Consider the following 24315-nt stretch of genomic DNA (forward strand, 5'->3'; position numbering starts at 1 on the left):
CGGAGCTGTTCTCTCAGCACCACCCCCACATCACAGTTGGGTTGCTACTGTATTTGGACTATTTGTCACCGACTTATATTTAGATTCTGCAGAAAAGAAACACAGGGCAATCCCACAGACCGGCAGAGGCGGCTTCTGTCAGTAGTGGCTCAAATCGAGCGCTCACCTATCCGCAGGTTTTACGCACATACGCGCACGCACGCAGCTTTCATTCCCGGAGGCCAAAATAAACAGTTTGTCTTTTCTCCGACTCACTCCTCAGCAGAGGCGGTTCGCCCAACAACGAGCAGTCCGCAACGTTGTCAAATAGTCGCTGAATGATTCATGTGTTCATTCACAGATAAAATATTTGCGCAGCGGCTATTTAAACAGGCTGCCTCCACTGACTTCACAAGTTGTCTAGCAACCTGACGATAACCATCCTTTACCGTGAGTAAATATTTAAAAGTCACATCCTTTTCCTGGTGCGCAGGCTGCAGGATTCTTCAACTTCAGCCACACACACAAAAAAAGAAATGATTTCAGTGTGATTAAAAAAAAAAGAAAAATCAATGGCGGTGTTTGTTTTTTTATGGCGCCGAGGAGGACAGTGATAAAGTTTCATATCACACAGTTATCGCTGTCTTTATTTGCTCACCTGCCTGCAGGCTGCAGGTCTGTTCATGCTGCTTTAAAGGATCACTCCACAGTTTACGCATAACAAAAGCTGATCCTCAGCCTGTGAAAAAACTTCTAACTATAATGTCCAGGGGTCGAAAAAATGACATCACCATGATGTCATCAGGGTTATTCTTATTATTGTTATTATCTGTTATCTTGGGTTTCAGACCCAATCCAGAACCTGAGAAAGTATGTGTTACTAAGTAGAGCTGGAGGGCATTTACAAGGCATTTCAGGTCTTTTGATGTGCATTATGGGAAATGTAGGCTTTATTGAGACTACAACTTGGGATATCTCAAGATCTTTAACTTCAATTTTGGCCATTTTTTTAACACTAAATGGAACATACTATAATGTTAATAATTATATTTTCATAAGAATTGTTTTTGTTATCTGTTTACCTGTTACCTGTCCTTCTTCCACTGAGTCCTCCATGTTGCACCGCCATGTTTCCACAGTAGCCCAGACCAAACACTGACTCTAGAGAGCACCTTGCATGTTTGTACGTTACCTGAAGGCCAGCGTCGTCTCAAGGCCGTCCTTGGAGTGGGAGGGTGAGGGGAGGGGGGGTTTAATTGGTTGCAATCTGCAACCTCACCACTAGATGCCACTAAGTCCAACACACTGGTCCTTTATGAGTAAATCAGATTATCTAGATTTGATCTGAAATTATGACATAAACAGGATGGTAATATCCTTTTCGGTCAGGATGGCAACACTCAAAGCAGAAGGTAATTTAAATCACACCAGGGTCCAAAATGTTCCTGTGTGGTAAAATCAAAATCAACTCCCATCAGAAATACCTAAGAACATTCTTCTTGTGTCTCTGAAGTGAAGATTTGTCAAGCAAAATCACAAAAACCGTTCATTTTCAAATGATGTGAGATCATAAGCAAAAAAAAACAAAAGCAGTTAATAAATTGAGTGCATTGTTATCTGGACATGCGTGAAAACTGGTGCGCAAAGCAGTACAGCTGAAACTTCATGGATGAATCGATTAGTTGATCAACAGACAATTAATCGGTAACAATTAGGATTTTCTTTCTAGCAAAAACGCCCCAAAAAATGTGAGGATTTGCTGTTTGTCTCTTTATAAATTTAATATGTTTGGGTTTTATACTGTAGGTTGGACAACACTGGGCATTTTTTACACATTTTATAGACGATTAAACAATTTGTTGAAAAAAATGATGAATACATTAATCAATAAACAAAAATAATCGTCAGTTGCAGTTCTACAAGGCAGTGATTCCAATATGAGACATTCATTAAATAAATCTAAATTCAGTCACTTCGGTCTGGTATAATGACAACACTGCAAAGCCAAATTGCAGGAACTGTTTTGATCGTTTATATGAAATTTCTACAGTACACCACACAGACCAGCTTTGTTCATGCAGTACATCAGGAACACACTAGCTTTCCGCTACGTTTCAGAGTTTTAATGGGACTGAACAGCACATTGGAGATGTTTGAGTGCTACAAAGAAAAAAAAAAACAAACCAAATAGTGCTTTAAAGCCAAAGTTAAACCAATAGAATAAAACTCATGGAGGTACTCTTACACAGATCAGCTCCTTTCTTTCCTGGGTCTTTAAAATCAGGTGCGGCTGCGATTACATCACACTTAAGTGAAAAACATGGCTCAACACGGCCTTCATGAGGTATTTGGGAGCGATCTTCAGGTCTCTGAGGTTTCTACAAGGCCTCGAACTCATCGACCCTTTGCTTGGTGTTGCCCTGACGGATCTGACGCAGGGTCTTGTACTTGTCGCGGCCGGCCCGGACGTTCTCGGCGTGGAGCAGATCGTTGTGGGTCTTCTTGTTGTCGTCTCGGGCTTCTGCCAGCTCAGAGCTCAGGGCCTGTGGAGGGAAGAAACTCCAGTTACTGAACCACAAGGACACACAGGTGTTTACACTGCGTCCACTTTAAAAGAAGAAACAGACATTCTTACGTTGGTATTTCCAGAAATTAAGCTTGATCTTATAACTCGAGAAGAAAAAAGGGCTCGCTTCAGCAGAACACAGCCTGTCTGGTGGCTACAATGCATTCCCTGCAGAGTTTGACTGTTTCCTCATTCTGAAGGGGGAAAGTCTGTCTGTGCTCACCTTAAACCTCAATTTAACGTGCACCCATAAGATAAAGTTGGAAGCCAATCATGGTCCGGGACGCTGCTTATGCAAGTGTAATGTGGAAACTTAAAGCCGGTGCACAATCGTACACCGACTGGACTGTATCCAGGGACCCTGAACTCACCATCAGCTGTTTCTGCAGGCGCTCGTTCTTCTCGGCCTCCGTGAGTCGCTCCTCCTCCTGGCGGTGGTCGTTGATGTCCTGCGTCTGCAGCTCGGCGCTGTAGGTGCTGTTCTCTTCGCTGTGCTCGTGGTCACTCTCGCTGTCCGAGGAGGAGGAGGAGGAGGAGGAGGCTGGGGGGGAGGCGGGAGCGGCAGCAGGAGCTGAATTGGTAGAGCTTGTCATAATGTGCAGCTCCTCCTGTGTCCTCATCAGATTCTCCTCCACTTCTTTAACCTGGGACGGGGAGGAGAGGTTTTGTTTAGTTTCCTGACGGGGTCGACGCTCATTGATCCAAGCAAATTTTCATCTGTTGTGCCAAACCAAAAGGGACCAAGAAATACATAGATAGACATATCTTATGATGGATTTCAAGGTCATTCGGTGGGCTGATTTGATGCAATGTGGTGTGGTTGATTTATGTGGATATTTATTTTTCTTCCGTACAGGCAATTTAAAGGACTTCCCCGACAGAAACTTTGAACGTGACGAGTCTCAACCCTTTATTCATGGCTTGGTCAGTATTCATGCATTAATTAGTTAGATGATAAGATGTCACAATAAATACAAAGCTCCTGGAGATATCTGTTGACCTTTGCTCAGTACTTGTACATTTGGAAACACATGTCCACAGTTAAATCCAACTACATTATAGTGTCTAATAAAGCATTTGATAAGTGTGTACATACTGCTTATAAATGCTAAATAAAGAGACTTAAAATAAAGCGTTGCCCAATTTGCTTTGGTCTTTAAAACAGCCCAGAAAGCCTGTGAATAAAATATAAAGCAACTGTCTCTTTGCACTGACATAAACACACAAAATAAATATACTGCAGATTGTACAGGTGATATAAAAAAATGTCTCGTGATCACAGAGAGAGGCACAGGGATTGGTGACCTTTTCCAGGTGATCCATGTGACCTGAAGGAGCCTTTGATCGTGAGTTGGAAACCCACCTTGTTGTGCCATGACTCAGCCTCTTCCTCCTTGACTCGCTTGGCCTCCTCCAGCAGAGCGATCTTGGTGCTGTACTCGGCCAACTCCGTAGCCTGCGGGAGGGGGCGCAAAGCGTGTCGTCAGAAGGCCCAAGAATAGACACCTGTTTACCTCGGTGACCTCGATTATCAGGACACGGCGTCGTTTTATGAATGGATGGACTGGAGCACTGTAGGACCACTCAACATTTATTTAATGTAAATGTGAAGTGAATGAATAAATGTGGTACGTTTAAATTCCAGGGCATTTACTGGAAAATCACTACTGACTTACTTTAAATTCAGACTTCACATTCATCCTCTGATAAGCTCATAAAACATCATAAAAACAGCCTTGTTTTAGCTCAACAGAACAAAGAACAGTTTTCATTTTCTTAAGAGTTTTAAAGTGAGAAAGAGTCTTGGAGAATTTTCTCAAGCTTTAAGTGAAACGTAATCCCAGGAAAGCAGGGAAATCCCCCAAACAAGGATGTGTTAGCTCAAACTGCAATTAAAACAGTTAATATGTGTTTATCGTGAATGTAGGAGCTTTATGCATAATGAATGTTTCTCTGTCACGACTTTCTCACGTGAAGGATTTGAGCGCTTCTTGCACCGTGTACTCACCAGCTGCTCCTGGCTCTTTATCTGGTCCTCAGCCTGCCTGGCCAACTCCTCCTTGGCTATTATGGCCTCCATCCTCTCAGCCTCCAGCCGGGCCGCCTCCTGCTCCACCCTCCTCCTCTCCTCCTCCAGCCTCATGGCCCTGTCCAGCTGCTCCTGAAGCTCTGCAGGACGAAGTCAGTGAGAAATCTTTCATGTATTGCACAGGATGAAAAATTAACTACTCTGATTTTTTAGCTGCATTCTGGTGCTTGTTTGGGCAATTATAAACCTGTAAAACAATACATTTGCATTACTTAAAGCAGTGGTGCCTGAGCTTTTTGCCTTATGGACCCTTAAAATTTGTTCTGAGTTGTTGTGTTGTGATGTTTTTTTTTTTTTTTAATTTGAAAGATTTTTAAAGTCCTAGAGAGTTAAAATATAAAGTATTTCACAAGAAAAAAGCAAAAAAAAAGCAAAAAAAAGCAAAACACAGACTTAAACATGCAATATGTAACATTTCAGCATTAAAATGTCTAAAAATGACTAAACCTATGTTATATCTTTTGTTGAGTTGTGTCCTTAACATTATTCTAAATGTTTCCAACAATGTTCAAACCAAGAGAAATCCCTAATTTTACTCAAGGTGATGGTGCGTTTCATTCGGTCGCCTCCAAAGGCGACACAGGAAACACCAGAGGATGATGAGAGAGGCAAGAACGAAGTCAGCAAATGTGAATAAAACCTCACCCATGAACATTTCTGCTTGGATCACAGCAGATAGATTTTCATCGGTAATGATGGTTGTTTAACAATGAGGACAACAACTCCCATGATCCCTCACTACTGCACTAAGTCATCAAACTACCACTTTTGTTTTCATTGAGCGGCAGAAATCTCACACTGTGATTCATTTAAAGCATATGAGAGCAAGTCCAAAACAAGAAAGTGTTCGAAGGCCTCTTGATGCGTATTTAGGGAACGTTCAAAAGACTTGACAGTTCATTTCTGACCATTGCAAAGTTAAAGTGCTGTGATGCTGAGCTTGAGTCTTTGCAAATACAAACATATGTATTTGTATATGTACATAAGTGATGATGTGATTAATGTAAAACCTGAGTGAGCAGCAGGAGCTTCTCATCATTTTCACTTTTTCTGTCAAGAAAATAAACAGCAGGGGGCAGTAAAGCCACGTTACCTGTTAAAGTTTGAAATCTAAAATAAAGAAGTGAGAAGTGAGCGAAGCGTCTCACCTCTCTCTGCTTTCTTGGTTGTCTCCTCATACTGGTAGAGCTTCATCATCAGCTCCTGTTTTTCTCTCTCCATGTTCTCCTTCTCCTTCTCTATGGCCTCCCTCCTCCTCTTCTCACTCTCCAGCTGGTCCCTGCAGAACACACAAACAAAAGGCTGACGATTTTTCAGATCCTAAAGCTTTGTCCGCCTGAAGCCGTTACAGAAACACACGTGACGCACAACTTGACAACCCTTCGCGCACCTCTCGATCTTCTTCTGCAGCCTCTCCTCTTTGGCCTGAGCCTTCATCTGCTGAACCTCGATGGTGTCGGGCTTGCGGCGGCGCATGTACAGCTCGTGGTTACCCATGCACAGCTGCAGGATGCGTTTGTTGACTCGCAGTCGTGGGGCGTAGAATATGAAATCCTTGGAAAGAAAAAAAAAACACATGTCAGGGACACTTTGAGCTGCTTGGGCTACATCCAGAGCTGGTCTCTAAACCTCGAACCACCAAAATTTCTTCCACATTTCAGCTTTCTCAAGGTTTAATTTCTTTTTTTCCGAATGATATGATTATGGAAGAAAAAGGCTATTTGAAATAACTTTGTAGGCATTTGCAAAAGTTATTATTTTATTAGCACCACCACATTATGCAGTTTTTATCTGTTGTCTCTGCACAGATGTTAAATACTCGTCACCCTTAAAAAAGTACAGTTTAATTCAAAATGTTGCTTGAATATCGACATTTTCAATAAAATTTGCACAACTTTACTCACATTTTTCTTCTAGAAACCTGTAACACATTAATGCTGCATTCCCATGTAGTTATCTTTACACACATACATACACTTGAGATGCTACTGAGGTTTGTAAGACACTTACATTAGCTTTCTTATCTATGGGCTTGATGATGAATTTCTTCTCATTGAAAGAAATGTTTCTAATTTCACTCCAGGGGAATCCAATCTTTGGCGTCAGCCTGGAGGACGGAGAACACAGCATGTTTAAAGTGTTTTTTTTTTTAAATGAATATTCACATGTGGAAAACCACTTTTTCACTGAAAATGCTGACACATGTGGCGTCAGAGCAACAGGTCGGTGACACCTTGTCCAGTATGTTCATGTTGTGGTAGAATAGCGAGAATTAGGTCAATGGCCTCTTCAAAACAACAGCCACGCGGTCAAACACGTTATTTAAAACTGACTGGCAGCCGAGGTCGATGACTCTTGTGATGCCCTCACCGCTATAGCAGAATGTCGTCAAATCAGCACACGCTACACGTATGACATAAGAAGAGACATTACTGAGTATGTGTTGTCCTGCATAACCAGTGAATGAAGCCACTGCTTCTTTGACTTGCCTGTCCTGCTTCTCGTAGATGTTCAGTCCCAGAGCGTCGACTCCCAGCCACAGGTCTGTGCCCTTCTTGTTCTTGATCTCAAAGTAGTTGACGCCGTACATTTCCAGGTCCTGAGCGATCTTCAGGTACTCAATCATGGCCTCTTCCCTGGTCAGGTCGAACAGACAGATGGAAACGTGGAGGAATTCCCACAGATACACAGATAATGAACGTAATAGGTGAGACATAAAGGAGAATTCAAACTATACCAGGCTGTGTGTGGCCACAGGAACGAGGTTTAAACTTTATCAGACCATTAGCGGGGTTGACTTCCCATCTTTTTTTTAACTTGTAATGTGTAATTTACAACACATGCATTGTGTGTAGCCATTTAGTTAAACAGTAAATCCTTAATGCGTCTGGGAAATTTAGATGTGCAGTTCTCTGTATGACTCTGCATTGAATTATAGTTAAATAGTTAAATATTAACCGTTTGATATCTACAAATGTCTGAACTTAATAGATTCCTCATAGGATTCACAAAAATTCACATTCAGTAAGTAGATTTGATACTGAAGTTCAACTTGCAATGTGTTAATTCACTAATCTATTACTACGTCGACCTGCACTGCCTCCACTTAGCTAGATCTGGTGCAATAAATGTACTGCGTATTGTTCTTCTTCAATAAACAACAGAAGAAAAAAATTAATTACATAAATTATGGTTTCTGCAAAATGATATACATCCTTGACCCAAAGCACAAACCTGCAGGAGGAGGCGCTTTAATGTGAGATGATTGAGCTTTTGTGAAACAGCGACCCACGTGGCCACAAGTGGTAACTACAGGATAATGACATTGATTTGTGTGTTGTAACTAAACTAGACCATAGTGTAATGTTAGTTACACAGCAATATTTACCGTGTCTAAAGTTAGCTAACACAGCTGCTGGTCATACCAGACCTTTCACTGGAAGGCTGTGCTATTTCCTCTTTAAAAAGTCGCTTTAAAATGAAGACCAATACATGATGGAGGTGGAGGAGATTTACATCAGAGTATTTATCACTTACTTCATCATCGATCTGTGCTCCTCGTGCCAGACCTGGATTCTCTCTTCCCACTGATCCTTGGACAGCTTGTGTTGTTCCAGCACTCTGCGAGGAGAGACGAGTTATCAGCAGCCCACTGGTGAAAATGTAAACAGTCTGTGTATACCTACAGAGCTAAATCAAACACATGCTGCATCGTCGTGTCTCTCCGGTCCTGTCCTATCTTTTGGTGGCTGTTATGAGTAGAAATAAAACATGGTTTCCAGTATAGCAGGATTCAGATTTCTTTATTTTCCAGTAACTTTTCTTGATACACGCAGGCCTCAGAGAGAGATCAGTAAAAGGATTTTGTGCCTGGCTAAATGCCACTTTCGCAGTTCTGGCATTGTGCTTGCAATTCTGAATATTCTCTAGTTCAGCGATTCCACAGACTCTGTCAGTCATAAGATGATTAACAGCAATGGAAAGCTGGAAAAAAAAGCGTTTACACCACCCCAAGTTATATTGACTTGGTTATATTTAGTTTTATGTAGATTACTGTATAAATGTAGGCCTTTAAAAATGATTTTCTAAAATAAAACATGGTAAGAAGTCATTCTTTGGTTGACCTGATGATAAAACACAGGAACATGAGAGTGGTGATGGGTCACCTGCAGACATTGCTTTATTTATTAAGGCGTTACAACCCAGAAAGGTTGGGAGCTACTGCAGCAGTTACCAGATGACAGCTCTTTTCAAGCCACTAATCAGCTCATCCATGTTTTTGGTTAATTTTAAGAAGTTGCTGAGAAGAAAAGGAAGCTGCAGCACTGTTTGTAAGTCCAGTTCAATGCTTCTTCTTCTTTTTTTTTTTTTTTTTTTACATTATATTAATTATTCTTTGCCTTACGCCCCCACAAAGAAACACAGAGATCAAAGCAAAGGACGTTTAACCACTTAAGACATTCTTTTCATGCACTGGTGCTAAATCAAATAATATTTTAATCATTAATTTTTTTGTGTGGAGAGCTCATACATTCACTAACACTCTGCAGGGTTTACACAGAGGAGCATTCATTCCTCCTCTTCATCATCTTTAGTCCAAACACTCCACAGAGGCAGTAAACATATCAAACATGTTCTGTTTGCCTTAAACATACAAACACTTTTTCTAACATAAGACCGAACAACAGTTAAGCTATTCTTAATCATTTTCTTTACCTCCTCTATGATCCATGTTATATCTCACCTATTGTAAGGTTTTATTACTTTGTGTGTTTCTTGGATATTTATATTAATTTATTTATATATTTACTACCAATCACACATAGTATTTAAGCATATAGCCTTTGATTGTTGTGTCAGCTGTGTGTGTGATGAACAGAGTTTTTTCTTCTCTGCGTATTATATCTGCAAGGAGTAGTCAATTCATCAATTAGTCAACTGAAATTAATCAAGGATTTTGATAACCAGTTAATAGTTTCAGTTAATTTCAAGATAAAATGTCAAACATTTGCATTTTAAATGTGAGGATTTGCTGCTTTTCTTTGTCATTTATGTCAGCAAATGAAGAGTTATTGGGTTTTTGTCTGCTGTTAAAACAAAATAATTAATTTAAAGACATCACTTTGGGCTCTGGGAAATTGTGATGAGCATTTTTCTGTGTATACACTAAAAAATGAATGGATTAATCATGAAAATGATCAGCAGTGATTCTAACCGTTAGTTGCAGCCGTAGTGTGTATATTTGTTGACGGCAGCGGCATGCTGCTGCATACATAGCTGCTGCAGGGACTGAAGTGGAGTGAAATGTTTTCTGATATCTGATCTCCAGCCAGTGCAGAAAGTAAAACAACAGAGAAGGACCACCAGCCACAACAGAGCTCAACCAACCACTTCACGCTCACCTCTTGGGCAGCAGGCGCTCGGAGGACAGGTAACCCGGACGATTCACTGACTTGTTGTACTCTCCATACTTGGCCTGGATGGCGTAAGAGGCCAGCAGCACAGCGGACTCTGGAGGGCAGTACACCTCCTCTCCCAGAATGTCCTCTTTCACCTGCAGGAAGAAGAGCCTCCGGGTGACGTCCTGGACCAGCTCCTCGGCCACGTCCTCGGGGTAGAACTTGACCCTCAGCTTGAACTTCAGGGGAGTCTCCTTCTTCACATCCTGGACCATCACCTGAGCAGAGCACATATGATGAAAGAGCACGGCAAGATATGGAAGACAGAGTAAATACTCCTATGAATAGAGAAGAAAAAAAGTGACTATATTCTCTTGCAGTACGACGGATTATAGAAGAAAAGCAAGTATGATAACTTAGAGCAGAATGCATTACAAAAGAGTATAATAGAGAACATGGTACAGTTAGTGGAGGCAAGCAGGAAAGACGAGTCAAGTTAAATAGGGAAGATTTGATAGAATAGAGTCAGCCGCCAGTATACATTAAGATAGAAGATCTTCCCCACTATGAGTACAAGCAGGAGTTGCCAGGAGGTGCAGAGAACGACTGTGGAGTAACTAAAATATACAGTATATGTACATATATTCACATATTTGTGGTTAGCGTGAACAGAAACACACAAATGGGATTACAAATTGGTGCAAGGCTGATTGTTAGTGTGTTTATTTTCAAAATAAACAATAAACTACCGGCTACAACAAGCTGATCGCAAAGGAAGCACATCCCACCAGCCTGAGCCAGCTGTAACACCTGAACGTCACGTGCTGCGTTTGAGGGACGTTTGAAACAGATAGCTGGAAGTCATAAAAAAACGTGGCTGAAATTCCAGCTCCAAGCTGCACTAATTTAAATGCTAACTTGACCAAACCTACTGAAAAAAGAAACCGAGCCTGAACATGAACAAGTCTCTGTCTGTATGAAAATGTTTTTTTTAACAGTATCCACGTTCATGCAGCTGTGGAGGTCAGACAACATAGGTTAGGAACCACTGCAGGAGAGTACCATAAAGCAGCAGAGTAGAACAGAGTGGAGTAAATAGAGTCCATACAGTGACATTAGGTGAGTAGCATAGTATAAATTAGTGTAAAGCAGAGTAGAGAAACAGAACACAACATCCTGCCAGGTAACATCACTCTCAGTAGATTTACCTTCTTGTCAGCGTTCAACCATGTGAGGAATCCTTTGGCGTCCACAAACTGCAGCCCAAAGTACCACGTCTCACGCAGTCCGATGGTCCTGGCAACCTGAGAGGCAGAGAGAGAGGAACAGAGACATGATAGCAGAGGACCTCCACCTCATTTCAAATCAGAAAGCAGGATGATGCAAATTCTTATGAGGCCATCACTCTGAACAAGTAGAACAGTAGCTGAGCTGGTCAATCTCATTTAAAGCCTCAGGACCCCGTTATCGCGGCGCTGCCTTCCTGTCAAGTACAAAGGTTTAGGTAATTGTACTGTATACAGTGAGCTCAGGACGTCACACTGCTGGGCGGTGATGTCACCTTTCAGTACTTTTGAGTGGATTAATATGTAAACCTTTCTCAGAGAAGGCCGCCTCATTGACTTCTTCTACCCAATCATAACCAATCGTGATACTATCACCTGTTACCAATCAACCTGTTTACCTGTGGAATGTTCTAAACAGGTGTTTTAGGAGCATTCCACATCTTTCCCAGTCTTTTGTTGCTCCTGTCCCAACTGGTTTGAAACATGTTGCTGCATCAGATTCAGAATAAGCAGATATTACCTCAAACATTAAATCTATTGTCTTTGCTGATAAAGATTTTACATTCAATCATATTGTTGCCTTATAAAAGACACTGTGTTATAGATTAAACGACCCAAAGGTTTATTATGTGTTTAAAATTGCTTCCAACATAAAGATGTTACTTCCATATTATTGCAACAATAAAATAACAGTATACTCCAGCAAATACAGGCGCCATTCGTCTGCATAACTCATTTGAAGTACTTTTATTTTAAGTATATGTTGCTAATAAATCTAATATTTTGAATGCAGGGTGTTTCCTTATAATGAACTATTTTTACACTGTTGTATTGCTATGTTTACTGAAGTGAAGGACCTGAATACTTCTTCAACCACTGAACGCAGCATCAGGCCGGGTCTCCTGACTGACTGACTACACTCAGATACTTTGACAGTAAAGAGTACAGTTGGACATGAAGAGAACTTTATCAGGTGCAGCTGCACTGCGTGTTCATGAGGCTGAACTCCCATCTCAGACGCCTCTGAGCCCATAGACCAGTAGCTTTTCACACTGGAGCATACAGACCTGGTCAAAGAGCTGCTTCCCTGTGGTGTTGGGCTGGAAGGAAAACTCCAGCTCTGCATCCATGGTGGTGATGCGAACGTTGACCTGCAGCAAAAAAAAAGCCATGTAGACACATGATTTTCTAAATGGACACATAAAAACTCAGTCAGTCTGTGCACTTAGTTGTTTTCCCTGATATAAATCTGACTTGATCAATTCAGTATTTCTCTTACTTCTGCATTTTTAAATAAGCATCTTTAATTCTGCAGAAATAATGCTTCTTCATTTGAGCACATTTGCTCTTGTGGTTACATTATGAAACAACTTTTTTCATGGTAAAATGAAGCGGGGCTGTGAAGCGGATTGTTCATAAACCATAATTGCTCACTATCTCATTAGACTTTGGACTACCCTTGCGAGGTACCACAAGGTTGCACATAACGCAGATTAAAATATCAAAATACTCACTGCTTGCCAAGTTGGCTTTTCCTTACCATCGTTGCTAAGACTGACCTCGTTTTTAACAAGAGCAATTAAATAAATCCGACTTCCAAGTGTTTCTAGAGTTAACTTCCCGGGGAAAAAAGGGCCATTTTCAACATTTTCAAAAAAGCACGACAGACATACGGAAACTGCTTGACCCGAGCCTGCAGGCCAGGCTGCACTTGGGGAAGTTACACAATCGTTTTATGAAGTTACACTGGAGCACACCCAGGGTGTCATAAAGATAAACCTACTGAAACCTGGGCAACAAAACTGGAACATCTCTTTATGAAACATGTTTCTCAACTGTTTCGCCTCTTCCATGATCACATGTGCAAGATAACATCTGCCTAATGTCCTGCTGATGCATTCCTCACTGTTAGCTACCACGGCCTGACCTTCTGACTGTGGTGATCGCCATCATGGAAGCAGAAATCTGTTACAGTCAATCAGCAGGTTGCTGGATTGAACTGGAGGGTTTTGTGATTTGTTTATATGTGTGTTTTTTGTTTTTTTTTTGATATCCGCAAAACTCTGCTCTCCTGTTTAACTGTGCAAATTTAAGCCAGAATTCATAAATCTGCATTTTCCAAGACAAAATGAGCTAAGCCTGCTGCCATGACTCATAAATGTGTTTGATTTCAAGCTAGTTTAAGGTCAGTCAAATGGAGACAGACGTCAGCATGACCTCTGCAGAGAAGCTTTCTCCTTGGAGTGTCAATACGAGCACAGAGCTGGAGACGTAATGCACACGCCGGCCTTTCTTATCAGTTGTCCTACAGATTGATGCTGAACACTTAAGTAACTCTAACTGAGGGCATTTAGGACTTTTAAATGCAAAAGACTTCCTTTTGTTTTGGATGGACAGTTGATTATTGCTGCCTGTCTTACACAAACAAAGAATAAAGCTGTTAAACCACACAGTCACGAGCTGTTAGTGAAAGTCACTCGTATCACATTTCCATTTATAAATCACCCCAGTATCACCAGAAGCAGTTACCATGATTATTATCAAGTATACGGCCACACAGACGACATATGGCCCAGTTCTGGCCATGAAGTATCATTTTAGTAGCTTTTTTTCTGCCAGGAATGTGAGCAGCATGGGTCAAACTCTACATTTGGTTAATGAGTAAATGCCAAGAAGGAGAGGAAATAACTCACAAGCTTGAACACAGAAAAAAAGAAGTGTGGAAAGCAATCTAAATACACCCGATTTACTCCTAAATTTGTGTTATTCTCAGTGGTCTTTCTCTGTAAGTATTCAGGAATAAATATTTCAACGACCCTTATTGATTAATATATAAACCCAAAGTCCCCCTTTTCAAACTGAGACCAGGAAGAGACATTTCAGTGACACATTTAACCATGCTGTCAACGAAATGTGAGCCTTACCGTTTTGGGCATCTTGGCTCAGGTTGGTGGGCGAGCTCCAGCAGAAGAAAGTGTTTCCCAGGCTGACCGAGGCTGCAGTGGCCGACTCCCAGCAGAACCTCCACCTGATAAAGAACGCAGCTCCGCTCTCGCTGGCAGACTCAAGGGCAGGGCTTGTGTCCTTTGAACTCGGCTGCAGATCACTCGCAGTGACGTGGGAGGTTCGACTTGGTTGCTGCCACACAGGCTGCGAGACTCAGCTCCACTGCGACCACCCGGCAGGGACGCGCAGGACAAGACGATCAACTCCACCCAAAGATGGTCACCTGTCTCAGCACCCGGACTGCTGCGACCTTTGATCAGAGCTTGCGAGGGTATATAGGCCCAGACGTACTATTTCTATTACCTATTTGAAGGCGACACCAGCGAGTCACAGGCTGTCATAAAGAGGTTGTATTAAGATAACATCACGGGTGTTTTTGCTCTTAAAAATCAAGTGAAACGCACTCTGACGAGTTTCATATTTACTGACTTTAATGATAATTGTACAAAAACAAAATCTAACAGAAAACAAAAAGACTGATTCTGATCATGTAAACATTCACAGCTGCAGATTCAACATTTTTTTAAATTAAATAAACATTTTAGTGATCAGTGCATTTAGTGGCAACGTTTTTTTTTTTTTTTTTTTTTTTTACCAAAGTCTAGAGTTGAAACAGCTAATGGAATAGTCAGAAAGTTAATTTGGAACAATTTTTGATGACAACAGGTCATTAATCAAGCAACAAATCCAAACATTTCGGCTGTAGCTTCTCAAATTTCTCCACTTTAAACTTTATATTTGGGGGTTTTGGACAAAGTGAGACATTTGAAGACATTAGGGAAACTGTGTGTGCCATTTTTCACTTTTTTCTGACATTTTATAAACTAATTGATGAAGCGATTCATCACTTTCAATTATCTAATTATCGCTAGTGGCATCCCTACTAAATCCTAATTCAAGGTAATGAGAATGCTGCTGTTTGGTCGATGTCTGTCAGCTCACTGGCCCTTTCTGAACTGGTAGACGTGTTTAATTTGACTTTTATGTGTCTTTCTGTGAAACAAGTCAAAGAATGTGTCTCTATGTTCGTTAATTCTGGAGCCAATTGTGGCCCATTATGCAACTTACACAAGTGTGATGGGGACACTCAAAACACACACAGCACACATACACTAAAACATACGCTAACAATGGACTTTTCAGTGAGGTAGTTGACATTTTGTGGCCAGTAGTTAAACTTCTGAAATGAAAAATATTTCACTTTTCAATGAGGGAGAAGGTGTAGATGTCATTTTAGGACCTTTTTGCCAAAGTAAAACTGTAGGAGACATGAAAGTTAGTGTAGCATTAGCGTGTCTGGATGATCATTTTACTCTGTATTTTAAAAAACCACAGCGAGTACAGAAATGGTTTCTTAAAGCTCTCACAGACAATAAAGGATCACGTAAACCTTTTGCTCAAGTTAATATGAATATAAAGTGTCTCCATCATTTTGTTCAACTCTTCTATACGTAAATGTATAAGTAAAAAGAAAATATTCAAACAGCTAGCTAACAAAAATAACTCCTACATAACGAGACTTCTTCACATTTTACAAAAAGGTCAAATGAGATTAAAACTCATCTTTGATTTGAAAATGGGGCTGGTCCTCTGGTTTGAAGTCTTCGTTGGGACTTCCATCCTCGGTGAGGATGCGTGACGCTGTGTAGCCCACGATGGGATACTTCGCTTTGTACGTGCCTTCAAATACGCTGTCCAGAGAGTCCAGCTGCTCTTCAGTGAGGCCCGTCTGTGCATTGAAAAATGGAAAACGATGTATATTTTTTTATTGGCACCTGTCATAAATTGTACAGATTACAAAGACCTTTGTGGTAAACTCACACTTACACACTGAATCGGGTGTGAAATATCTACTGTTAATAGGTTAGGGAAGTGGAAGAAAATGGAATTATCTTGATAATGCTAATAGTGTTTATGACACTCAGTCATAAAAGTGTTCCAAGAACTTGCTTTGACATGTCCAGTCCCAGTGATTCCCACATGCAGAATTATTCAGCTTAACAATGCAATACATGTTTTGTAGGAGACACTCCGAAACCAGATGCCAGTGCTCCCCGCCCATGGGAGTTAACCATCCATGACAAAATACGTTCTCAACGATTGGGAAACACAGAGAATTGGGTGGCTTAAGAGTTACCAGGGAAACACATTTGCTGTGGGTGTTAAACTCAGTCTAAACTTACAGTGTCTGATATCAGGTCTGCTGGGTCCAGGGACATCTTAGCCACGGCCCGAGTGGAGTCCTTACCAACCAGGGCGTTATATGGTGCATCTTTTCCATAAAACTCTGCAATGGGTAAAATAAAGTTATCAGTTTAAAACAGTGCAGGATCAGTTCATTCTGAGCGGATAAACGTCTGGTCTAGGGTTAGATTTTCAGTCTACTGCTCTGGACAGGTACAGGAAGCTGTCTAGGGGAGCATTAATGGGTCAATTTAGCTTTAATTTCACAATTTTGTTAGAATTGATCATTTTGTAAATCATTATCCACGGTTTGAGAGGTAGGCTTTATTTACCTTTTCCCTTGGTGACATCAAACACCACTCCTTTTATTGCCATGTAAATAGGCTGTCCCTCCTAAGACAGGGAGGGCAAAACAACGGGTAAAAGAGAGAGAGAGGTGAAATCATTGTCACATATGGCGTGCATGAATGCACACGCACGGAGGCGCACACAGACACAGAGACACACGCTGGATTATGAGATACAAATAAAGTTTACTTACCTGGCTGCCGTCGTATCTCTTCAGTTCCTCTTCAGTAAACAGTCGAACAGGTTTGGTGGATGGTTTGAACTTTAATTTAACGTCTTCCGCTAAAGTCGTAGAGAGGACAACAAACAGGACACAAAAACACGCTGTTGCCATGGTAGGAGTGTTGTTTGGACGAGTTTGATGCGGAAACCGTGTCACCCACTTCCCTGAAGCTGCTGCATGGAGTTCGAGCTGCGTTTAAGGTCGTAGGAAATTTTAGAGATGCCGGCCGATCGTCCGATAGCCACTGTATGTATGCGCAGCAAAAATGAATGACAATCAACAGACAATTAATCACGCTTAAAGCAGAAAAAACTGGAAAAACAAAACAAAACAGATACATGAAAGTGAATTAATTTACGCAGTGGTGGAGGAATGATGTTGTAATTTTGCACAGTTGTAATTTATTGTTCTTATTCTCATTTGCACCTTTATTGTTCTTATTGTTCTTATTTGCACCTTTGCTGTTCTTATTGTTCTTATTTGCACCTCCATTTGCTGTTTTTAAATGTAAAAACTAACTTGCAAAAATTACCTCTGGGTCTTTAAGTCAGCTGTAACATGTCACAGGAAAGAAAGGAAAGAAGGAAGAGAAAACTAAACAGGTTGTGTATAAATCAAGAGACATAAACAGACAATAGAGCAACGCGAATAAGATCTGTAAAAACTTTGAAAGAATGTAAAAGTTTAAAGAAATATCAAGAAAAAATTATATGTGCAATGCTAAAAAATAAATTAATTCTTACAGGCTTTGTATATAATGTACAGAGCCCTCTATAGTTGATTTTACTTTGTATCTTTTTGTCTATTGTTTACTTTATTTTGTATGTTTTTTATTGTCTTTATTTATTTTTTATTGTCTTTATTTATTCCACTTGTTCTCTGCCTCTCCTTTTTATTCTGTGGCTGTAACAAGTGGATTTCTTATTTTATGCTATCCTACCTTAAAGACCTAGATTTGTGAAAATGTGTGTCAATGTAATGGCTAGACTAAAGTAAAAACTTTTATGTAGCATGTAGCTAGCGTCCGTGGTTACTGAAATGCGTATGGAGAAACCCGAGAGTGTCCAAGTCACCGTTTCGCTCTGTTTGTGACCTTTGAGTTTTGAGCGTAGACTTTTACGAGCAGCACCTTAAGGCAGCACTGGCTAAGGAATTAGGAAGGAAACAAGGAAACAAGGAAACAGATTTAAGGACACAAGATTTAGTATTGGAACGGGCTGTAGGAGCCTCGTTATCATGGGATGGGCTTTTAGCGTCGTAGCCAACCCCCAGTGAGTGTATGGTGAGTCTCCTTGCAGCGGAAAACTGGATCCTACGCGCGGGCCAGGGGGAATTGTGCTTCATTAAAAATGCACCTGTTACTTATTAAAAATAGTTCTCAGACTCGGAACAAATAGCCCAACGGCCCCCCACTGAAGAGCAGAGGTAGTTTTAGTTATTGGAAGAAGCGAGAGGAATGCTCAGGAAGGAAAACTCCCGGTCATACCAAGAGGTAGGCAACAACTTCCTTCATGCCTCCGTGCGCTCAGTCCGTGTGTGTTATCGTTGGTGTTTGTTTCAATAATCTGAAGGTAACACTTCAGTGACTATAACTTCCTGACGACACGGGGGGTCCGTAAACAGCTCCCTGCCGTCATGTGACTGTACAGCTGACGGCTGCTGTTAGAAGCAGCTTCCGGTGACATGAAAACTAGCTGACTTGTGTGTCTCTGAGGCTTCCTGGGATCAAACTGAAGTTGCACCCTGTTCTTTTGAAACATGATGTCTGATCTAAAATAATCATTACAATGTCACAACCATGGACTGTATATAAATAAACTATACTAAACTAAATAATGTTAAGTCTGAAAATACAGAAAGTCTACAAAACTTAGTTGTGCTGTCATTTTGGAGGACTATAACTTATAAATATAAATAATACAATGCATGAATGTTAAAACTGTAATTGATGCCCTATAACCCCCAGTTTTCTTTTTTTATTGCTGTTATGATGTACGGTACAAGTGGTGAATTCTGTTGTACTGAATTCTGAGTAATGTTTGTTTTTAATATGTAACATAAATATTGACTGTATTTGTAGAGTTATGTGTATGCAATTTCAGAGAAATCTGACCTGCAAGTAATATAAACAGTAATCTAATGATATGGAAGATTAAGTAGGTAGTATTTTTGAATGCTTGAAGAATCAATCGTTCAGTTAAAACAAACTGGTAATACTAACAGTCAGTGTAGGTCTCTTTGAATACTGACTGTTTTACTTACTGTCATCACTAGTCATCTTATTTGAGAAGTCAGTCAACTTAAAAAATCAGAAGTAAAAAAGTGAATTCTACTGTATTTACTTTTATTTATCCATCATTTAGCCTGGAGATACATTATATCGTAACGTCAACAAGAGCTGCAATGATTAATTGATTGGTTCTCATATATCAAATTAATTGGCAACTATTTTTAATTAATCAATTATTAAGTTTGAGTAATTATTTACAACAAAAGTCCAAATTCTCTGATTGCAGCTTCCTAAATGTGAATATTTTCTGGTTTCTTCACTCCTGTTTGACAGTAAACTGAATATCTTTGCATTGAGGACAAAACAAGACATTTGAGGACATCGTCTTGGGCTTTGAGAACACTGATCTGCCTTTTTTTTTTTTTTTTTTTTACCATTTTCTGTCATTTTAAGACCAAACAACTGGTCAATTAAAATAATAGAGAGTTGCAGCCCTATGATACCTGTCATAATGTTATTTTACAATATTCTAAACTTCATCACAGCCAAAAAATGATGAATTAATTTGACCACTCTCATAATAAATACGTATAATAGTCATAAATGTATTTCATGTGATCCAGAGTAGTGTTTTTAAGACATTTTCTACTTTTATTCCACTAAATTACTTTTCCCACAAGAACGTTAAGGAATTACTTCTTTGTCAGCATTCTAAGAGTTCTTCCTAATTGCATACTTTTCTCCACTACTCTTTATCCGTTTCTAACGCCCTTTCCTTAACCTCACAGTTCAATGATGATGACGATGATGAAGGTGACGCACACTCTCCAGACTATTTTGACGATGTCACTGAACACCTGGACCCCAAGGAGCCGAACAACAGCGTCTCACAAGGTGGTAACCGGTGGAAGGCCTCTGTGCCAACATGGCAGACACTCTTATCTTAATGTCAGGGTCTCATGAGTTTATACATTTTAAATTTGGTCGCTCTGCTTTAATGAGCTGCTAACCTCACGGTTTTAGTGTCCTATGACGGTCCAATTGCTGAACATGACATAACCATACTGCCTGTACATGATTATTACATGTTGATTAAGATGCCATATAAGCCGTACAAGCAATAATATGAGCTTTGAGAGTGAGACTGACCTCCCTGCATGTTTTCCCTCTCCTTTCATTCAGAGGATGACATCAGGGCAAGCAGTCCATCGATGAGAGTCAGCAAAGCCTGCCTGAAGAATGTCTTCACGGTGGTGCTCATCTTCATCTACCTGCTGCTGACCGCGGTGGCTGTGTTCCTGGCCTACCAGACCATCTCTGAGTTTCTGGATAAGCTCAACCACCCTGTGATGTCTGTCACATACAAAGAGGTTGACTCGTTTTCACCCCCCGGTTTGTATAAATAGCACATAAATCTGGTAACCGGACCAGGGCGCTGTTATTTTATCACATGTTTTACATTTAAAGCCTCATCATGCAGTCGTAATCACACATGTCACGTTGTGGCGTAAAGAGTACAACATTTGGATTATTTGGTGTATGAGCTAGCAGAAAATGGAAACACTCAAGAGCACACACATCACATGCACATCAGCATTAGACTGCTTTGGTAAATTTGCTGCTTCTTCAGTGGAGAAAAATACTGTAGTGAAACAGCGTGATGCTTATTATATTGTATTAGCGTACATCTTTGAGCTGAAAGTTACAGCTGGTCATGCTGCCTGCAAATCAAATGTGCCTTAAATCAAGTGAAAGCCAGCTGGCTAGATACCAGGCTAAAGCTTTCTATGTGTAAAATTAATCAGAAGTGTAATAAATTGATTCGATCACTGTAAACCACGTCACAGTTTGTTGAATAGTGTGAAGATTGAATAGTACAAGTGGAAACCTTACTTCATGTGCGGCCACCAGAGGGTGTGGTCTATCATCTGAATGCTCTTTATAAACTGGGCATCGTTATTGAGAGTGAGCTTCTGTAAGTTACTGCAGACTTTCTGTAAGAAACTTGGGCATTTTTGAGTTATTTTTATTTGACAATCCTTAACTCTCTTATGACAAACAGTGCATGTTTTGCAGTTTGTATTAATATGTCTGTAGTTGTTCTTTGCCTTTACCCACAACAGGATTCATTAAAGTTTTTAGTGATATGAACTCTAACAGAGCTATGTAATATGCATGTGTGTATTCTAGCCCCATTTAAGTTTCAGTACATAATGATTAATTATTAATTGAGTTCTTTGTTTTCTTTGTGCAGGTATCGCTCTGTACCCTGGCAAAGCTCGGCTGTTGAGCTGTAGACATCACTACCATGACTACATCCCACCTTTGGTGGACCCAGGCAAGCCTCAGAAAGGAGACTGTGTGATTAAAGAAGTGACGTACTTTGGGCCATTTGCCAATGAAACAGAGGTCAGCCACAAGAACATTCAGAGATTTCACAGACATGAATTACAGCTCTTAAATATGCAAAACGTGTACTGTGTGTAACGGTAAACCTGGGCATTTTTTGATTTTGTATAATGAATTGCTCTGATACAAAACTAAATCTGACTAGTTGTTTGTCCTGATAGAGATCACATTCTCGTCAAAGTGACCACTTTTTGTTTCAAAAAAAGACTGTACTAACTCTCAACTTCGTCACGACAGAAAAGAGCTCTGGTGGTCCGCGGCCCATCTGATGTTAGAAACAAAGAGCTGATCTTCATGCAGTTCAGCCATAACGAAACAGAAGAGGACTTCAGCGCTATCACCTACATGCTTTTTGCCAGGTTTAGTGACCTGACTGACAGGTAACTGCAAACAGCAAGTATTGGTCCTGTGATGTCTCACTGGTGTGATAGCTGAAGTGGCTCATAGAGAGTTTGCAGATTTGCGTTTAGAGTTTCTGGTAAGAGGCTGAGAGGTTGTCAAAACCGGCCAGAACATCATTGGTAGCCATCTACAGTATCAAAGCCCAAACGACCTCAGCCGCAGCCTGTTCACCCAGCTGCTGTCTGACGAGCGATACAGAAGTATCTGCTGCTGTACCAGCAGACTACAGAGCAGCTTCTTTCCTCAGGCTGTCAGACTCCTCAGTTCATCCTCCTCGCTCCACCATAAATAAGTTTATTTTATATTTACAACTCTGTGTTGTAGAATGATAAATGAACCTTGAAGCTTGTACCTTACTTCATTTAAATATCACTTAAGTAACCTGTCATGTCACTGGCAACTTATCTGAAATGCCATTATTACTGTGCTGCTTCTTTAACCCAGTCTGATAGTAACATGTGCATTTGCTTTTCAATCTCAGTGATCACTTCTGTTTTCTGACTCTCTAGTGCAAATATGTCTGAGTTTATGAGTGACTGCGAGAGGAATTACTCCATGTGGACCTTCTCTGGAGGATTCAGAACCTGGGTCAAGATGTCTTTAGTGAGGACGTCGGGTAAAAGCAATGAAGCTGTCGAGTTTCGGCAAGAGGTATTTATATCCAACCAGTGTACTCATACTTGCATACATGATTCATCTTAAAAGCATTAATTTCATCATTTCTGTTGGATCTTGTAGTCCGCTGTGGTGAAATTCAATGACAAAAGGCCTGAATCTGAGAGAAGCAATCAGCTCTTCTTTGCTGTCTTTGAATGGCGGGATCCTTTTCTGCAAGAAATCAGACTGGTAAGTTCCCCTAGGCATTTTATCCTCGTTAGAATCTGTCAGTCTGTAACACATCTTTGCCTCCTTCCAAACAGATTGTGACTGCAAATCCCTGGAGCTCTGTGGCCATTCTCTGTGGCGTCTTCATGGCTCTCTTCAAGGCCGCTAATTTTGCCAAACTCAGCATTCAGTGGATCATCAGGATGCGCAAGAGGCATCTGAGGAATAAAGCAAAAGAACTGAACCAAATAACCGAGAACTGAAGTGATGGCACAGTCTGACAATAAGTGATTGATTTATTTTTACACGCTTTTGTTTTTTAAGGTAGCTACTTTTGTGATCACTGGCATGGATAATCAATAGTAAGGGATGTTTATCCATAACATTGCAGACATATGTTCTAACTGCTAATATTACTGCCAGATTAGTCATTTCCTAAAAATGATCAGTTTGATAAGGATTCAGTGAATTTTTAGCAGTCGTTGCATTTAAAAAGAAGAAATATCTCAGAAATATTTTCTTAAACATTCCTGGAAAGGCCGTTTTTGTACACACAAAAGAAAATGTTGCTGAGACACTTCTAACATTTGGTATGGTTTGAGAGCTTTTTAAAGGATGTTTAAACTTCTGGCAGTTTCATGTGTAAAACTGAGAGAATGTGAACTTTGGTCAAAATTTTGCTGGATTTCAGATGAGTTCTTGTGTGTATTATGTTATTCTAAAGGGAAAATACTATTTTACATTTTTGTCCTGCTTTTTTCAAGAACATTTTATATTCATGTCACAAAGCATTGAAATTATATGAACTCTTAAGGGATTACCAAGAACTACCTTTCCTCTATCAGAGGGATCTGCTGTTTATTTTAATAGTGTTTAGGCTAAATCTGTCCTGGCTGTTTTACTACTGTTGTTTTTATTTGATTTTAACATAATGTAAAAATGCATCAGTGTTTTCAATGTTGTTCAAACTTACTTGAATTTGTGTCCTTATCGTGCTGTTGGTCAATATTGTAACCCACATCCTATGATTTTGGTAAATAAAAATATATTTTTATGCCTGAATTTTACAGGTTGTGGGCAATTTTTGCAATTTTTAGCCTTTTTTTAACTAAACATACAGGCAGGTGAATACACCCATCAGTTTTATTATTAGACTAATGCACTGTAAAATGTTGACCTCTTCTTTTCAAGGGTGTAAAAGTAGGATTTATCTTCATAACACTGCTACAAAAGTAAAATCGTCTATTGTCCTGCGTTATTTGTAAAAACGGATAAAACTGAATAACTAAAAGTGAACAGTTAGATCAAACATTTAGCTCACACTGAACTCAGTGTGCAGTTTTCCTGAATAGCTGTGTTCTTGAACGCA

The 24315-nt window shown here is 40.2% G+C and overlaps 3 protein-coding genes across 4 annotated transcripts; 1 reads left to right on the forward strand and 2 right to left on the reverse strand.

Moving 5' to 3' along the window:
• Positions 1–1768: 1768 nt before the first annotated feature.
• On the reverse strand, positions 1769–14380 carry ezra (ezrin a). The gene is made up of 13 exons (XM_041953266.1): positions 14244–14380; positions 12387–12470; positions 11242–11337; positions 10037–10311; positions 8172–8255; positions 7124–7270; positions 6645–6741; positions 6025–6188; positions 5783–5913; positions 4554–4714; positions 3909–4001; positions 2917–3189; positions 1769–2522 (listed from the first exon to the last, which is right to left on the reverse strand). The coding sequence occupies exons 1-13, from the start codon at positions 14253–14255 to the stop codon at positions 2358–2360; spliced, it is 1782 nt and encodes a 593-aa protein (XP_041809200.1). The 5' UTR covers positions 14256–14380; the 3' UTR covers positions 1769–2357.
• Positions 14281–17227, reverse strand: nenf (neudesin neurotrophic factor). Its single transcript, XM_041953269.1, has 4 exons — positions 17051–17227; positions 16842–16902; positions 16509–16612; positions 14281–16054 (listed from the first exon to the last, which is right to left on the reverse strand). The coding sequence occupies exons 1-4, from the start codon at positions 17189–17191 to the stop codon at positions 15878–15880; spliced, it is 483 nt and encodes a 160-aa protein (XP_041809203.1). The 5' UTR covers positions 17192–17227; the 3' UTR covers positions 14281–15877.
• On the forward strand, positions 17111–24008 carry pacc1 (proton activated chloride channel 1). Of its 2 annotated transcripts, none has more exons than XM_041953268.1 (8): positions 17111–17326; positions 20099–20204; positions 20493–20702; positions 21565–21719; positions 21957–22099; positions 22631–22772; positions 22860–22967; positions 23042–24008. In XM_041953268.1, the coding sequence occupies exons 1-8, from the start codon at positions 17300–17302 to the stop codon at positions 23207–23209; spliced, it is 1059 nt and encodes a 352-aa protein (XP_041809202.1). In that variant the 5' UTR covers positions 17111–17299; the 3' UTR covers positions 23210–24008. The 2 variants fall into 2 exon arrangements, with proteins under 2 accessions (XP_041809202.1, XP_041809201.1); XM_041953267.1 differs by lacking the exon at positions 17111–17326 and adding an exon at positions 18300–18572.
• The last annotated feature ends 307 nt before the right edge of the window (positions 24009–24315 follow it).

The sequence above is a fragment of the Chelmon rostratus genome, chromosome 15 (assembly GCF_017976325.1).
Source record: "Chelmon rostratus isolate fCheRos1 chromosome 15, fCheRos1.pri, whole genome shotgun sequence".
Taxonomy (NCBI): Eukaryota; Metazoa; Chordata; class Actinopteri; order Chaetodontiformes; family Chaetodontidae; genus Chelmon; species Chelmon rostratus.

Excerpts from the sequence above, each read along its gene's own strand:
- ezra (XM_041953266.1), bottom strand. Across the intron at positions 10,312-11,241 it reads GGTTGAACGCTGACAAGAAG|GTGATGGTCCAGGATGTGAA; the intron begins GTAAATCTACTG and ends TGCTCTGCTCAG. Across the intron at positions 4,715-5,782 it reads AACCAAGAAAGCAGAGAGAG|AGCTTCAGGAGCAGCTGGAC; the intron begins GTGAGACGCTTC and ends TTCGTCCTGCAG.
- nenf (XM_041953269.1), bottom strand. The coding sequence starts at position 17,191 with ATGGCAACAGCGTGTTTTTGTGTCCTGTTTGTTGTCCTCTCTACGACT. Across the intron at positions 16,903-17,050 it reads AGAGATACGACGGCAGCCAG|GAGGGACAGCCTATTTACAT; the intron begins GTAAGTAAACTT and ends TCCCTGTCTTAG. Across the intron at positions 16,613-16,841 it reads TGATGTCACCAAGGGAAAAG|AGTTTTATGGAAAAGATGCA; the intron begins GTAAATAAAGCC and ends TACCCATTGCAG.
- pacc1 (XM_041953267.1), top strand. The coding sequence starts at position 18,537 with ATGCTCAGGAAGGAAAACTCCCGGTCATACCAAGAG. Across the intron at positions 20,703-21,564 it reads TGACTCGTTTTCACCCCCCG|GTATCGCTCTGTACCCTGGC; the intron begins GTTTGTATAAAT and ends TTCTTTGTGCAG. Across the intron at positions 22,773-22,859 it reads CTGTCGAGTTTCGGCAAGAG|TCCGCTGTGGTGAAATTCAA; the intron begins GTATTTATATCC and ends TGGATCTTGTAG.